Raw genomic sequence first — 16,967 nt, forward strand, 5'->3', positions numbered from 1 at the left:
ACACACTGAGACGGTGTTTTTAAACACCTCCCTCCCGTACACAACAGAGACCTTAGGGACCCTCTGCTTCAGTTTAAAGAAAAGTTTCCCCAAAACGTTGTGGGCATTTGTGTCTCTGAGAAGGAAGAAAGCTGAAGCCAACTCCAAACAGGTTCCACACTTGTTTATAAATCTCGGGCCTCTGGGACACAATTCTCTCCAAGGTCACATCCCCAACAAGAGAAAAGAGTCAAGAGAGATGGATACCTGGCTAGGGCTAGGGAAGGATTTGTCTTCTCACTCCTGGCCACTCTTGGAACTTCTTGAAGTAATCAAATCTTGAGGCTGGGGATTTTTCCACCGGTCAGAGCAATACTTACATACGTATTATTAAAACTCAATAGTGATCACAGCAATTATTTATAATTTAGATCAACAAAATGTTATTTGGGGGAAGTAATTCATCACTGACATTGTTCAGAATTGGTGGGATATAATGATAATTTTAAAATAGACAACTTTTATTAGTTTTATTATGAATTTGAAATTCTCTATAGTGAATGTCCCCTTCATTGCCTACACCACCGCCTACTGCCCTTCCCTTGGTATTTACCTCCAGCAAATGAACTTGGGTCTTTAATAAATCATGTTAGTCTTGGGCTGCCTTATCCTTTGCAAAGTAAAAACATCTGTACCATCTGCGTTTCTACAATTGTGATTTTATTTATTTATTTATTTATTTATTTATTTATTTATTGAGACAGTTGCGCCCAGGCTGGAGTGCAATGGCACCATCTCAGCTTATTACAACCTCCGCCTCTGGGCTCAAATCATTCTCCTGACTAACGGGGATTATAGGCACGTGCCACCACACTTAGATAATTTTTGTGTTTAGTAGAGACGGGTTTTCACTCTGTTGCCCAGATTGATCTCAAACTCCTGAGCTCAAGCAATCCGCCCTCCTCAGCCTCCCAAAGTACTGGAATTACTGGCATTTCTTACTGCGCACGGCCATGATTATATTTAAATTGTGGTTGGAAGAGGAGTTAGGATAAAGAAGAAAAGAGAAGACTAGGTGATATAAAAAGAAAAAAGGGTTCAAGACCAGCCTGATCAACATGGTAAAACCCCATCTCTACTAAAAATACAAAAAAATTAGCCAGGTGTGGTGGCACACACCAGTAGTCCCAGCTACTTGGGAGGCTGAGGCAGGAGAATCACTTGAACCTGGGAGGCGGAGGTTGCAGAGAGCCAACATCGTGCCACTGCTCTGCAGCCTGGGTGACAGAGTGAGACTCCATCTCAAAAAAAAATACAAAGAAATGAAAAAGGGGAGAGAGGAATATCAGAATAAAGAAAATAAATAGGGAGAATGTAGCCAGAAGTGGGGGCTGCACCTGTACTCCCAGCTGTTCTAGGTGCTGAGGTGGGAGGATTGCTTGGGCCCAGGAGTTCGAGGCCAGCCTAGACAACATCACAAGACCCTATCTTTGTTTGTTTTTTTTTAAATGAACAACAACAACAACAACAACAACAAAAACAGAGAGAGAGAGAGGGAGAATGTGACAGGAAGAGATCTAGGAAATCTAATAAATCATTATTTTCTTAAAGAGACATTTTATTTTAATTTTTATCAAAGTCGTAAGTGTGCATAGCTTAAGCAAAGTAGAATCATTCTATAATGCATATGGCAAAAATCTGTCCTTTCTGGCCCATCTCAGCTTCCATTTCCTCTCCCCAGAAGCAATCATTTTCCTGTCGTTTAGTTTTCTCTTCTAATATTCAGCTCCTGGTTTCTGTTTCTTGATTTTTCACTTTTTGATATTAATCACTGATTTCCTCCACCAAGATGAGCATTTGATTTTCTTTCACCCTCAGGCTCTAATCAGGTACACTTCTCTAACCTTCAAATTCTTTTAAATCACATTTTTTGTTGAACCAATATTCAGTCATAATACTTAATATTATGACTATTTGAATATTGTTTATAGCTAAGCAGTGTAGAGCACTCTAATTGCTTTTATTTTCTAGTACAAGCTCTTGTTTTATCCCTGAAGTTAATTGCCTTGGTTTTCATTTTTTGTTTCTCTGCTTACTCTTCCATGTTTCCATTTAACTCATCCTCAAACTCTGTTAGAAATGTAAACTTCTCTTTAAACACTCAAATGCACCAGATAACCTCTTGTTTCCTTTTGTTGTTTCCCTTGGGGACATCCCCCCATAGCCTTCCATCAAACGACCCCAATCTAGATGGGTTTCTCTCTAAGCTAGCTGCACAGTGAGTGTTCTGGGAACTTTTTAGTGTCTCATACTTGGTCTTGGACAGAGAGTCAAGGATACTTTGATATTTGAAGAAAGCCTCCACCATGAAAGGCAGAGGCCAAAACAAGCAGACAGGTGGAAAGTGAGACAGAAGAGGTAGTCAGTGAAAGAACCAGAAAATGATACACCAAAACAAACAAAGGCATTAATGCCTCAGATATTGAAATGTTAAGTACAACCCCATTATAATTCCAGGTCCTGTATATGTGACCTGTTTCTGTTTGTTTTTATGTTTATCTGTTTCTTATTTTGTTTTATTTTCAAAGGCTTTTAGGATATCTTTATATCTTACATCAGAAATTTCATAATGGTGTGACTTGGTACAAATTTTTGTCCATTCACTGTGTAGGTGGCCCCTTGGTGAACCCTTTAAATTAGGCAATCACGTCCTTCAGTTCTAGGAAAGTTTTTTAAAGTATTCCCTTCATAATTTCCTTCCCTTCGTTATCTCTGTTTCCTATCTCTCTGGTGCTCCTGTTGTTGGATATTGGGCCTTATGGACAAATCCACTAGTTTTATCTATTTCCTATTTTCTATGTATGGGTGAGTAGGTGGGCATTCAGTAAGGATATTTCTTAATTTATACAATTAAAAGGAAAAAAATGAATGCTTAGGAGACTGAAAGCTGCATGCACATGCACGCACACACACAGACACTCACATAAATCAGGGCTCCTTTTCTTGACAGAGAACTGAGCTGATTTTCAGACTTGTAACTCACTGACTGAAAAGGCCAGGTCCCTAGGAGAAAGAATGCTGCAGGAACTCCCAGTCCTTGCCCAAAGAGATGTATGACCATGCATTTGGCTAACTAGATGCTGGGGAAGGCAGAATACCCAGACATTTTGAGAACTTTTGGATTCATGGTCTGAATTGGTCCCCAGGCATCTAAAGCAAATAATAGCCCACTGTTAGAGAGGAAGCATGTGGGAGCCAGGTAATAAGAGGAGTTCTAGTTCAGGTTAGACTTACCATGGGTATACTGGTTCCATGGACTCACCCAGTGACTATTTCCCCAGTTCCTGAATTTGTCACTGGAAAGGATACATGTGATCAATGGCAGAACCCCTTGCTGATTCCTTAGTCTGTGGGTTAAGAGCTGCTATAATGAGAAAATCTGAGAACCCTCCTTAAAAATCCAACACAAAACCCTAAAATATTATATCTCAAGGGAAATTAGTGCCATCCTTAAGACCTAAAAGATACAGAGATGGTAATCTCCAGCATATTTCCATTTAATTCATCAGTCTGGCCCCTACAAAAATGAATCAGATCCTGGAGCATGACACTGGACTACCTCAAACAACCAAGTGGAGATCCCAATTGCAACTACTGTGCCAGAAGTGATATTTTTGCTAGGGTAAATTAACATAGCTTCAGATATATGGTGTATGGACACTGATCTGGCATGTGCATTCTTTTTCGTCCCTGACGAGGAGGATCAGAAGTACACTGTATTCATTTGGGAGGATAATAGCATACATTTACACTTTTGTCCCAGGGTCATGTTAACCTTCTCACCCTCTGTCATAATACAATCTGCACAACCTGATCCATCTGGACATTCTGAAGAATATCACATTGGTCTATGCTATCAATGACATCATTGATAAGTCAAAAGTGGCAACTGCATCAGAAGCCTTGGTAAGACACATTCACTCCAAAGAGCGTGAGATAATCTCTATAAAGATTCCCCGCCAAATCAGTAAAACATGTAGGGGCATAGTAATTTGGAGTGTGCCAGGAAAACACTTCCAAAATAAAGGTCAAATTATTGCATCTGGACTCTCCCACCACTAAAAGGAAACACAACACCTGATAATCCACACTGCTCTGACCCATTTACCAAACGACACAGAAAGTGGACAGCTTTGAATAGGACCCAGAAATGGAAAGGGATCTGCAGCTGGTCCACAATGCAAGGTAAGCGTCTTCACCACATGGGCCATATTATTTGGCAGACCCTATGGACTTAGAGTTATCTGTAGTGGGAATTGATAACATGCATTGTTTATGACAATCCCAGTGGAAAACAAAATACAGTTTATAATACTTGTACTCTGAAGCAAGACCATGCCATCTGCATCAGAGGATTGTATGTCACTCAAAAACAAAAACAACGGATCTAGAACTAGAAATACCATTTGACTCAGCCGTCCCATTACTGGGGATATACCCAAAGGATTATAAGTCATGCTGCTATAAAGACACATGCACACGTATGTTTATTGTGGCACTATTCACAAGAGCAAAGACTGGAATCAACCCAAATGTCCATCAGTGACAGACTGGATTAAGAAAATGTGGCACATATACACCATGGAATACTATGCAGCCATAAAAAAGGATGAGTTTGTGCCCTTTGTAGGGACATGGATGCAGCTGGAAACCATCATTCTTAGCAAACTATCGCAAGAACAGAAAACCAAATACCTCATGTTCTCACTCATAGGTGGGAATTGAACAATGAGATCACTTGGACACAGGAAGGGGAGCATCACACACCAGGTCCCATTGTGGGGAGGTGGTAGGAGGGAGGGACAGCATTAGGAGATATACCTAATGTAAATGACGAGTTAATGGGTGCAGCACAGCAACATGGCACATGTATACACATGTAACAAACCTGCACGTTGTGCACATGTACCCTAGAACATAAAGTATAATAAAAAAAAAGTTTAAAAAAAAACTACAGGATACTGATTACATTTGAATTTCAGATAAACAATATTTTCTTTTAGTATAGGTACATCTGACATTCAAATTCAATTGGGCATCCTATATTTTATCTGGAGACTAGGTGAGTGAGGAGGGTGTGGTGGGAGGGGGTCCAGGCCTGATGGAGTAATGGGGCCCAGGGAGTGTGCAGAGCCCTGGGGTCAGGTGGAGCAGTTGTGGAAGCTAATCAGGCAAGAGCAGGGCACAAAAAAAAAAAAAAAAGAAAAAAAAAACAACCAACAAACAAAACAACTCCTGCAATCTATGTGGCTGTGGTTGAGTCAGAACTCATGACCATGAGACATGCAGAGATAATGGGGCCGGAGATGCCCATCATGGCCTAGGTTCAAAAAGGCCCATTAAGTCCTAAAACCACTAAAAATCCATCAAAATATGGAAGCAGTGCAGCCAGGCTAGAGAAGGATAAGTCAGGGCTAGAGAACACAAGCGAGCTAGATAAACTGGTGGCCCAGCCCCCACGTCAACCACCACTGTTGCATTAGTACCTCTCCCTCAGCTCACATCTGGGCATGGAGTGGCTGTGGTGGTATGCAGGTCAGGGGATTGTCACTTTTAACCAGCCAACAGAGGAGGGAAAAGGCCAATCATGGTTAACCAATGGTTTAGTTCAATATGTGGTGAAAGCTGAAAACAGGCTGTGGCTGCATTACACCCTCCATCAGGCATGGCCTTGAAAGGTAGTAGAGAGAAGAAATCTGCCCAATGGGCAGAGCTTTGATTGGTGCACCTGGTCACCCACTTGATTTGAAAAGCTAAATGGACCAGTAGGCATAAGTATAGACTCACGTGCTGTAACAAATGGCCCAGCTGATTGTTCAGAGGCCTGGAAGGAGAAACGTGGGAAGATCAAAGATAATAAAGTTTGGGGAAGAGGAACGTAAACAGATCTTTAAAAGTGACCACAAAATGTAAAGATCTCTGTATTTTATTTTAATGCCCACCAGAAAGCACCCATCATGGAAGAGGCACTAGGCAATTAAGTAGACAGAATGTCTATGCCAGTTGCTGATGGCAGACTGTGTCATCTGCCACTCCAGTACTGGCACTGCACTATGTGTGCATGAATGGAGTGGCCATGGAGGTAAGAATGGAGGGTGTGCATGGGCCCAACAATATGAGTTTCCACTAAGTTTGATATGAATAATCTCACTGCTAAATGTCCAATCTGCCAAGAATACATGAGCCCTCAATGTGGCACCATGCCGTGAGGAATCAAACCAGCTATTTGGTGGCAAATTGGTTACATTATATCCCTTCCATCATGGAGAGGGTAGTGATTTATCTTGACTGCACTCAGCACACACTCCAGATATGGCTTGCATTTCTTGCATGCAGAGCTTTGGCCAGCACAAATCTCCAAAGACTTGTGGAGTATTTGATCTGCAAGCCCAGGATGCTTCATGTAATGTACTAAATTGTGCCCCCTCTCCCCCCAAAAAAGCATGTTGAAGAGCTAAACCGTAGTACCTCAGAATGTGACCTTATTTGAAATTACGGTTATTAAAGACGTAATTAGTTAAAATGAAGTCATATTGGAGTCAGGTGGCCCCTTGATCCAATATTACTGGTATTACTGGTGTCCTTATAAAAAAAAGGAACTTTGAACACAGACATTAACACAGGAAGACTGCCAGTTGAAGATAAAAGCAAGAATCAGGGTGATGCTTCTACAAGCCAAAGAACTCTAAAGATTGCCAACAAACCACCAGAAGCTAAGCAATAGGCATGAAACTGATTCTCTCTTACAGCCCTAGCAAACTAACGTAGCACATAATGTCTCATTAGACCAAGGGAGAAAATTTGTAGCAAAAGAATTACAGAAGTGGCAATACGACCATGGAATTTCCTGGTTTTACCAAATAACTGCATTTCCCAGGAGCTGCCAGCCTGATAGATTAATGGCAGATCAATGATCTTTAAGATGCAGCTGTGGTGCAATTTAGAGATGCTATTTTGTAAAGATGAATCACCATCCACCAGAATGCGGTATACAACCTGAATCAATTACCATCACATGATGCTGTGGTCACAATAAGTAGAATATATGGGTCTGGAAATCAACGGGTGGTTTAGGAGTAACTGTTTACAATGCTTCACGTTAAATCACTTGCCGTTTTCTGTGCTTCCCATTGCCACAACTCAAGGCTCTGCAGGTCAAGAGATCTTAGATGGTGAATGGTTCCACCAAGAAACATAGCAAAACTCCCTTGTCTAGCTACGGCTGATCATTCCTGAGATCCTTTGCCAAGAGTGCAGCATACAAGAAAAAGAGTTATGTTCCTGAATGCAAATCAAAACCACAATGATATACCATCTCACACCAGTCAGAATGGCTATTAAAAAGTCAAAAAATAACAGCTGCTGGCAAGGTTGTAGAGAAAAAGAATGCCTTTACACTGTTGATGGGAGTGTAAATTGGTCCAGCCATTGTAGAAGACAGTGTAGTGATTCCTCAAAAACATAAAGACAGAAATACTATTTGACCCAGTGATCCCATTACTGGGTATATATCCAAAGGAACATAAATCATTCTATTATAAAGACACATACACGCATGTGTTCCTCACAGCACTATTCACAATTGCAAAGATATGGAATCAACCTAAATGCCCATCAGTGATACACTGGATAAAGAAAATATGGTACATACACACCATGGAATTCTATGCAGCCATAAAAAAAAAGAGAGAGAGATTATGCCCTTTGCAAGGACATGGATGAATCTAGAGGCTGTTGTCCTTAGCAAACTAATGCAGGAACAAAAACCAAATATGACATGTTCTCACTTGTAAGTGGTAGTTAAATGATGAGAACACATGGACACACAGAAGGGAACAACACACAGTGGGGCCTACCAGAGGGCAGAGGGTGGGAGGAGGGAGAGGATCAGGAAAAATAACTAATGGATACTGGGCTTAATACCTGGGTGAGGAAATAATCTGTATAACAAACCCCCATGACACAAATTTACCTATATGACAAACTGCACATAGACCCTTGAGCCTAAAATAAAAGTTTAAACAAAAAAGAGTAATCTTCCTGATCATCAGAGGGAAATTGGACTACTATTAAACAATGGGTGTGGGAAGAATGTGTTTAGCACCCAAGCGATTCACTGGCGCATCTCTTGGTATTTCCCTAAGTTTGATAATATTTAATAGATGGACAAGGGAAGAAGCCACAGACTGAGAAGGACCTGGTGACCCAGGGCTTACAGTCCTCAGGATAAGTGTTTGGATAGCCTTATAGTTTAAGCCACCTAAACCAGCAGAGGTGTTAGGGTAAGGAGAATCAAGAACTGGAGGTAGAAAAAAGAGATTATGGATGTACGACTGCTGTCTCAAGACCAGATGCAGTGGTAGGGGCTTAGTTTATCCACTACCCTTCCTCTTGTGTGTTTCTGCTGGAAAAGAATCCTGGAAGACCTTTCCCCGGATGTAGACTTTTTATACAAAGCAAGTAGATTTGAGTTTTGCAAGATGCAGATTGTAGTGGAGGCTTTGGTGCACCACTCACATCACTTCCTTGAGGACTAAGGTGCTCATTGTCCAAGCTTTTGGGATCATTGCCTATTGGATGTTTGTAGCTGAGACTCTACCATAAATCTGATTCCAGCCAAAGGTAGCTGTCTCACCTAGGGTTATCCCACAGGATGATGTCTAATTCTTGCCTAACGAATATTATACCTTCTCTTATTTTACTGAGGTATAATAGTTTTACTTTTTAAATATTTTTTGGTTTTCTTATCCTGTAATCATCTCTATTTCTTCAGAGTCTTTTTTATTTTAACTTTTTTTCTTCTTTGCCTTTATATTAGGGGATTTTATCAAACATTTGAGAATCCCTTGGCAGTCTGTCCAGTCACATTTAAGGTGCAAATAAGAGACCTTTAAAAGCCACCTGCAAGCTCTGGCAGAGGGGATTAGCATCCGATGGGTTTACTCTGAGGTTATCGGAGTTTACTATTTCACTGGAGAAGCCCCCACCCCCTTTCAGTATATGTATTTTCTTTTATCTTGAGCAGATCCGTTTTTCTAGAAAAGGAGTCCTCCATTGTTCTGTGTCTATGAGGGATGGACAGGTAGGCTATAAAACTGGCTCCAGGGGCTGATAGTGAGGTAAGAGGGTCTCATTATTCAGCATGTGAACATCCATGATCTTTTTGATTGCTTGTGGCTCCTCCTTTCTTAAGGATTTCCCTGAGCCACAGTCCCTGTGAGAAATGTCTTCAGAGAAGCAGCCTCCATTCTTCTCCCTCAGTTGGGTAAAGTGTGGTTACTAGGCTGCCTGGGAGAGGGGAAGGAAACTTGGTATAGTCTTTCAGTCAACACTCCCATTTTTGCCTTCCCAGTGCCCATTTTCAGAGCTACTTCAGCCTACAGTCTGGAGCCTTTTTGGAATTGTGCCACATGAATCACATCTTGGTTTTTCCACACTAAACTTATATTCTGGCTCACCCTACTCTGCTAAGTCAGCTACCTGCCACTAGTCCATCAGTGTTCTATCTTCTAACCATTCTCCTTGTCCTTCTCTATTGATGCCTTTATTTCCTTTTGCTGTCACTCGGTGTGATTTCAAGAGAGATCAGATGTAAATACATGTGATCAACCCTCCATGTTTTATTCCCACCTATTTTATAGATGGAGAAACTAAGGCCCCGGAAGGGATTATGACTTGCTGAGGTCATACAGCATTACCAGGCTATGAATAATATTTTCATGTAGATCCCCAGGCCAATGTACTTTGTGAAAAAAACAGAAAGGTATGAAAACAGGAGGAATTCAGGAATTCAACAGTGTGGTTCGGGGAGGGGGTATGTAAACAGAGAGAGCACTGGTAGGGGGATCCTGAAATAAAATGAAGAGGTATGGCCAGAAAGAAGTGAGATATTTTATCCTTAGGTCTTTTGGCCTCTTATATTTGTCTTCAAATTCTTTCAAGATATTTATTGTTTATGGGACCCTCTTTCTGTGTTTCCCACTATTCTATTGCAAGACAGACTTCTCACTATTTCTATTCTGTACTCCATTATTTCCCAGAAATAGACAGTATTTTAAAAATGTGGTTCTACTCAAATTGCCCATATCCTCAAATGCTTGCAATGACACCCCATTGCCTATGGGATAAAGTCAAATCCCCTCGTTTATCAATAATTTTGAATTAGGTAGGAAGAGAGGATGACAAGGAAAAGTAGAAGGAAGAGATGGGAGTAACTTGACAAAAGAAAGGAATAAGTGCTGGGGATCAGCAGAGGTTGAAGATGACTCTGAGGTAATAAGCTTGGGTGACTCGGGGGATTTAAAACAGGAAAGTCAGAGGTGTTTTGAGCTTGGCTTTAAACATGACAGCCACACAGAAATGCCTAGCAGACCGATGAAAATAGGGGGTGAAGGATGCATCAGAGGATCTCAGGATTGGCAAGTTCTTCTGTGATTCCCAATCCAGTGCTGAAAGAAGTGAGAATATGGTATCTCCAAGGATCATCAAATCAAAGGGAATCTCTTTGAGATGGAGATATTTGAGTGTGTTTAAGTAGGGGAGAAAGAAGAACAAGAGGAGATGGGGCTGACTGGTATTTCTAATGTATAAAGTGCTCTTTTTTCCATCAAAACTGAAGCACACCTAAAACATAATTCCCTGATTCATACTGTAATATTGATAACTATATTCGTTTCTTACTGCTTCTCTAATAAATTACCACAAACTTAGTGCATTAAAACAAGACAAGTTTAAGTGCAAGCACTTCTGAAGGCCAGATGTCCAAAATCAGTGTCACTGGGCTAAAGCCACGTGCAGGCAGGGCTGGTTCCTTCGGGAGACTCCAGGGGAGAATTTGTTTCTTTGTCCTTTTGGGTTTCTAAAAGCTGCCTGTACTCTGGCCTGTGACCTCTTCCTCCAGCTTCAAAGCACTTCAACCGCTTGTTCCATTGACAGATCTTTTTCTGATTTTGAGCATGTTGCCTCCCTGTTACAAAATCCTGGTTCTTATCCACCTGGACAATATGAAATAATCTACCTATTTCAAGGTCCTTAATTACATCCGCAAAGTCCATTCTGCCATGTAAAGTAACATGTTTATAGGTTCTGGGGATTAAGATGTGCATATGTTGGGAGAGACCATTATTCAGCCTCCCACACTTTCTGAGCTATGTTGATATCACTGAATGACTTAGTGAATGAATGATTGAAGACTTTTCAGCAATTCGACAATATTTATTACTAAATTTATTATGTGTTTGGTCATGTTTTACACTGTTTTCAGAGGATAACTAGGAAACCAGGGTTTATTCTACAAACTTGATGCTGCTTGGTCTCAAAGCGAATTCTCAGTTATATTAAAATGGCAGCCAGTTCATTGATTACCATGGAATTAAAACAAGAGAAGGTGGCAAGCCTATTTTCATCATTCTGATGTAAAGCATTTGACTATAATAAATACAAGCAGCAAAACAAAGACACAGATGTTCAATGGATCTGGGTCTCGACTGGGCCCTAATTTCTCATACCCTCTCCCCTTAGCCTCTTTTGTCTCAGCTGACTGGTTCTTGCCTTGGTTTGGGATGTATGCAGCACCAATTCCAGGTGAGGAATTCCCAGTCTTTAGGTGGGAGAGTGGGGATTTGGATGGCTTTGTCATGTAGCTTTTTAAGCCCTGTCCACAGATGCCCAGAGTGCATGCCTCACAATTGGCTGTGTCATGGGATCCTTCCAGGGCCACTTCCAGGATTACTGGCATTTCTGGAGACTTACTCGTGCCACTTCCATAGTATTTCTTCAGTATATGCTGCACCAGGTTGCTCAGAATCCTCATGGTGCTATCCGAGGAGAACTCAGGCATCTCATATTGGGACCAGGAGCACTTCTGGCACCTTTGGCCAAAGAGCCTCATATGCACCTGGCCCTGAGATGTCCAGTGCTCCCAGGACGTGTGGCACAGAATCTGCACCTGGGCGGAAGCCCAGCTTCGCTGGCAGGAAGAACACCGGAACCTGCAGTTAGAAGGAAGATGCCCATTATGCCTTCATCTGGTTGTTAACCGGAGGGAAAATGGTCCTAGCCCCTGTCTCTAAGACCCTTTTCCATTTGAAAAAATTCATGTGATTTAAATTGTCCCAGTCATTGATAAACAGGAACAAGAAGGATTAAGTTTCAGATAATACTGAGTAGCCACCCATATGTTATACCAAGTCTACCTCTTTGGTAGTAAAACATCTCCAGATGCCTCTGAGGGAAAATCATGTCTGCCATCTTCCAGAGAAACTTGTTCCTAATTTTGGTCATAGAAAGCTTTGGTAAAGTATCTATTTTGAGGCATACACTATAAATGGTGTTTTACAATTTTATCTCATTTCATCTGTGAAGTAAACACTATTAAACCCAATATCCAGATAAGGAAACTGAGTCATGAAAAGGATACACAACCTGCTTAAGGACACACAGGGTAAATGTTAGAGGCATGTTGCTAATCCCAGGCCATCTGAAATTAATCTTGTTTACCTGCTGTAACACGTTGCCTCTGATGAGTAGTGTAGCTCATCTCTCACACCTGGAGAAAGAGCCTGCCTCCCTCATATCTAGGTTGAAGATCCAAGTCCACAGTGTACATCAGGAAGACCTTGGGCAAAGTTCTTCCCTTCTATAGCCCTCATTGCTTGAATCCATAGAAAACAATTCAAGGGTTATACTAGCAGCATCAAATGAGATGATGTGTGTGAAAACACTTCGTAAACTACAAAATGGTTTTCAAAAGCTGATTGATATTTTCCAAAATACACTGGTAGGTTGCTTTTCCGATCTCAAAATGACAATCAAATCAATTCATCCCAACAGGAGAAATACTTTCTTTCTGTTTGGAGCAGTGCCAAAATGTTGTAAGACATCATGAGTCCCTCAAAAAGCTTTGGTTGGTGTGGAAAGAAACATTTACACAGTTCCCTGGATTAGAAGGCAGGGCAAAATGACTGCTATATGGGCTCTGACAAGTGACTTGAGAACTGTTCTGGAGAGGTTTGGGAGGCTTTATTTAAACAACAGATTCTGCAGCTAAAAACAAGCATATACTGTATTTGATACAATATACGATAATACATACATTATTTATAAATTTATTACTCTGAAATACATAGTATATATGTATATATAATTATATATCATTTGTGTATACATACACATATATATTTTATCTTATCCCATTATCCTATGGGAATGTATAAGAAGGAATACTTACTCTGCCTAGGAGAACCAGAGAATGCTTTTAGGAGGAGGAGGCACTAGAGCGGGCCTTGGAGGATAAGCAGGGAGGGGTGAGGGGAGGGTCTGCTGAACAAGTAGAACTCCATGAACAATGGTGTGGAAGTCTGAAAATGCATGGCATGGCTAATAGTCCATAAGGAATGGAAAAGGCCATACCTGGGGCAGGATGGGGCAGGCAGGTAAGCTGAGTAATAGGTCAGATGAAAACTAGACTGAAGGTCCTGTGTGTCATTTAAAAATAAATTTGATTGTCCAGGTCAGCAATTCTCACCCTCCTAACATGGGCAAGGAAACTGGTTCCTGCAATGTGCAGGCTTGCTGGGGGTTAAAGAGGGAAGTGCTGAGTAAGGGAGGAGTATTACTTCGTTACTCCACGAACTGGGTTTTAGATTTAGTTTTTGCAACATCATTCTCTCCTGTTATCCCCAGGCCTTCAGTAAAGCAATGTGCAGAGTAATTGCTTGATCTTAGCCAATTCTTAGGATATTTTTAAAAAAAAAATGACTCCGTCCCAGGCTTGTACTGAGCAGGGCCAAGGCTTGGAGAGCTGCTACAGCTGGGGGAAGCTGGTCGGGACTGCTGGGGAGACTGCAAAAGACTCTGGAACAAATGAGGTGGCGAGAAAATAGAAGGGCAGATTTACGGAACAGGGGGCCTTCTCCAGGGTTTTCCAGAAGTATTTATGGAGGGAAACTTAGTAAAAGAAGAAACTTCCTGCAGTTAAACAAAATGGAGGTTTGGAGTCGTCTTATCATTTAGACCCTAAAGAGTACTATGACCACAATAGGATGGAGACGCTGGTGACATTTACTGCTTCAACAAGCTCTCAGAGGAATAAATCATGCGAAGCTGAGCCTGAGCCCCTGTTCTTAGAAGGGCTATGGCCTGGGAAACCCACACTCACCAGCCAAATGCTCTCTGTTGGTATTGCTTCCACCCTTGAGCCAGGCAGTCTAGCTGAAGGTTTTCATCCAACTTCAGTGTCCATTTGGCCCAGGGTTTTGCCTCTTGGATTAGTTCTTGAAATGTCTGCTCCCAAGTCCGGATATCTACAACCATTTTTTCTCTCTGAAGCTCAGAGAGCACCTTTCAGGTTTGCTCGTTTCTCAGGAAGAGACAAACAGTTTCAGTTTCGGTGTTCAGTTCAGTTTCTGTTTGTTTCCGTGTGTAGACAGGAACTGTTTTATTTAACCTTCATTTTAGACTGTCTGGGGACACAGAATAAGTCTTTGTTCTGAAGACAGAGAGCAGCAGAACTTTGTTAGCTAATAGGCCTTGCTGAGAGAGAGAGCTCTGTTCTAGATTCTGGGGTCACATATAAATTCGCTTTTATTTTATTTCTCTCATTTTTTATAATAGGCAAAGCACTATTTTGGCACTGGGATAAAAGAGAATCCTGTGGCTCAGAAACGGTTCCTACCCCACAGACGCTCACACCCTGGTGGAGGAGACAGGGCGGTTAGGAGCAGAATAAGGGAGCACGAGTTTCACGCTCATCTCATGCCCCTGATGACCCCTCGCCAGTCCCCCGAGGTTGGATTATTCTTGGAATTTTGCAGGTTAGCTGCACAGAGAGCTGGGGTACTTTGTCCAAAGACCCTCAGTTAATGAGCAGTAGAAGTGAGACTTGAACCCGGGTCTGTGTGACTCCAAACCCGCCATGTTTCCGCCCACCTCACTCCCTGAAGAGAAGCTGAGAATGGCATTTCAGGTTCCAGGCTGGCACACTGGAGCCAGTGTCAGGGGAACCCAAGGGAGATTTCCTGGGTCCTGAGGCAAGAGGTCAGCTGCAGGAAGCGGTTATCAAACTCTGCCCTTTACTCTGTAAATGATCTGGAAGGGCAAATACACACAGGTATGGGGGCCGTCTTTCAGTGGTAGGATACAGAGGGTTCCCATTTTGGGGTGAGGGATTGAGACCAGATGACCTTTAAAGACACTTGTAAGTCTAAAATGCAGAGATTCCAGAGAGTAAGCTTTGTCCTCCTGGGGCTTAAATTCAAACAGGGGAGACAGGACAAGCACGATGCTTAGGTCTTTAGAAGCCCCGCTATGGCTTCTATGTCTGAGACAGGATCAGCCTCAGTCTTCCTGGGTTTTCTAGGCTTCCATGTGCCCTGTCAGGGACTCAGAAACACCCTCTCTCTTTCCTTCCCTTCCTGGATACCTATGTCTATACACATGATACAGGAAGCTCTAGGAACTCGGAACTGGATCCACAGGATATTAGAGTTGGGAAAACCCTTAGAAATCAACTTATTCCTTTTCCCTTTAATTTTGATACATGAGAAAACTGAGGCTGGGCATGGTGACTCATGCCTGTAATCTCAGCACTTCAGGAAGCCGAGGCGGGTGGATCACTTGAGGTCAGGAGTTTGAGACCAGCCTTACCAACATGATGAAACCCCGTCTCTACTAAAAAAAAAAAAAAAAAATACAAAATTAGCCAGGCATGGTGGCTCATGCCTGTAATCCCAGCTACTTGGGAGGCTGAGGCAGGAGAATTGCTTGAACCCAGGAGGCAGAGGTTCCAGTGAGCTGAGGTCATGCCATTGCACTCCAGCCTGAGTGACAAGAGCATAACTCTGTCTCAAAAAAAAAGAAAAGAAAAGAAAAGAAAACTGAGACCCAGAGGAATAAGATCTCCTGCCTAAGGTCACACAGCAAATTAGTGCCAATACAGGGCCTGGCTCCGGGATCTGCTCTCTTGCTCCGCTTATGCATAAATCATTTCTCTACCCTTTCTCTTCACTTTCCTCTGGGTTCAGGATCCCAAGTCCACTCTATTCTGTATCTTCAGAGTGTACCTTTAGAGAGTCCCCTTACCCCTGACATCTCAAATGCTCTGTTTTTCCCAAAAGGACACTTGACCAGTCCATTGCACACCCTCATGATTTCCTTCTGCCTCTCGTTTGTGTGTGCCCTTTGATATACCCAACCGTTCAGGTCAGTCTGGTCCTTTGCTTAGGGGGTGAGCAGGAAGATTAAGGGTAATGTGTGTTGAAGAAACACACTCAAAGTGCTTTTTCTATTCTGTTACCCAATAACAATCAACACAAAAGATTTCTAACCTAATATGTGGGGGGTTTCCTCACCAACAAGCAGTCACTTAATTCTGCAGAGGACACCAACGAGATGACCTCTTATTCATTTCAATTCTAACATTATCTATCCCAACCCAGCATGAGATCCCATGGGTGGAGGACCCAGTCCACAAGACTGTTCCCCTACAACTTCAGACTGGGGCTTGGGGCCAGTTGAAAACTCCACATTATTTTACCTGTACTTCTGACCAACTGGTTATACATTAGGATTCCCTCCTTAAGTTCGATTAATTGGCTGGAGTGGCTCATGGAACTCAGAAAAACACTTAACTTATGTGTGCCAGTTTATTATAAAAGCATTAAAGGGGATACAGAGGAAGAGATGCAAAGGGAAAGGTATGGAAAGGGGCACAGAGCTTCCATGCCCACCCTGGGCACCCAGTCCTCTAGGAGCCTCCTTGTGTTCGGCTATCCTGAAGATGTCTGAACCCTGTCTTTTTGGAGCTTTTATGGAGACCTCATTACACAGGAATGATTGATGAAACTATGACCATTGGTGATCAACTTAGCCTTCAGCCTTAGAGATTAGGGGATGGGACTGAAAGTCCCAACACTAATTCTGCCTGGAGC

At 42.2% G+C, this 16,967-nt stretch overlaps 1 protein-coding gene and 1 long non-coding RNA gene across 4 annotated transcripts in view; one reads left to right on the top strand and one right to left on the bottom strand.

Annotated features, from left to right (window-relative positions):
• Positions 1 to 16,967, top strand: part of LOC105470892 (uncharacterized) — a 313,903-nt gene that overhangs the window by 231,735 nt on the left and 65,201 nt on the right. The window lies entirely within an intron of this gene.
• Positions 9,027 to 14,554, bottom strand: LOC105470890 (receptor transporter protein 4). The gene is made up of 2 exons (XM_011723176.3): positions 14,198 to 14,554; positions 9,027 to 12,029 (listed from the first exon to the last, which is right to left on the bottom strand). Exons 1-2 carry the CDS (start codon positions 14,350 to 14,352, stop codon positions 11,444 to 11,446), a joined length of 741 nt encoding a protein of 246 aa, XP_011721478.2. The 5' UTR covers positions 14,353 to 14,554; the 3' UTR covers positions 9,027 to 11,443.

Source organism: Macaca nemestrina, chromosome 2, assembly GCF_043159975.1.
Source record: "Macaca nemestrina isolate mMacNem1 chromosome 2, mMacNem.hap1, whole genome shotgun sequence".
NCBI lineage: Eukaryota > Metazoa > Chordata > Mammalia > Primates > Cercopithecidae > Macaca > Macaca nemestrina.

Bases quoted from the DNA above. Each gene is read 5' to 3' on its own strand.
- LOC105470890 (XM_011723176.3), bottom strand. From the start codon at position 14,352: ATGGTTGTAGATATCCGGACTTGGGAGCAGACATTTCAAGAACTAATC. The intron at 12,030-14,197 runs GTGAGTGTGGGT...TTCTAACTGCAG, and splicing joins CAACAGAGAGCATTTGGCTG to GTTCCGGTGTTCTTCCTGCC.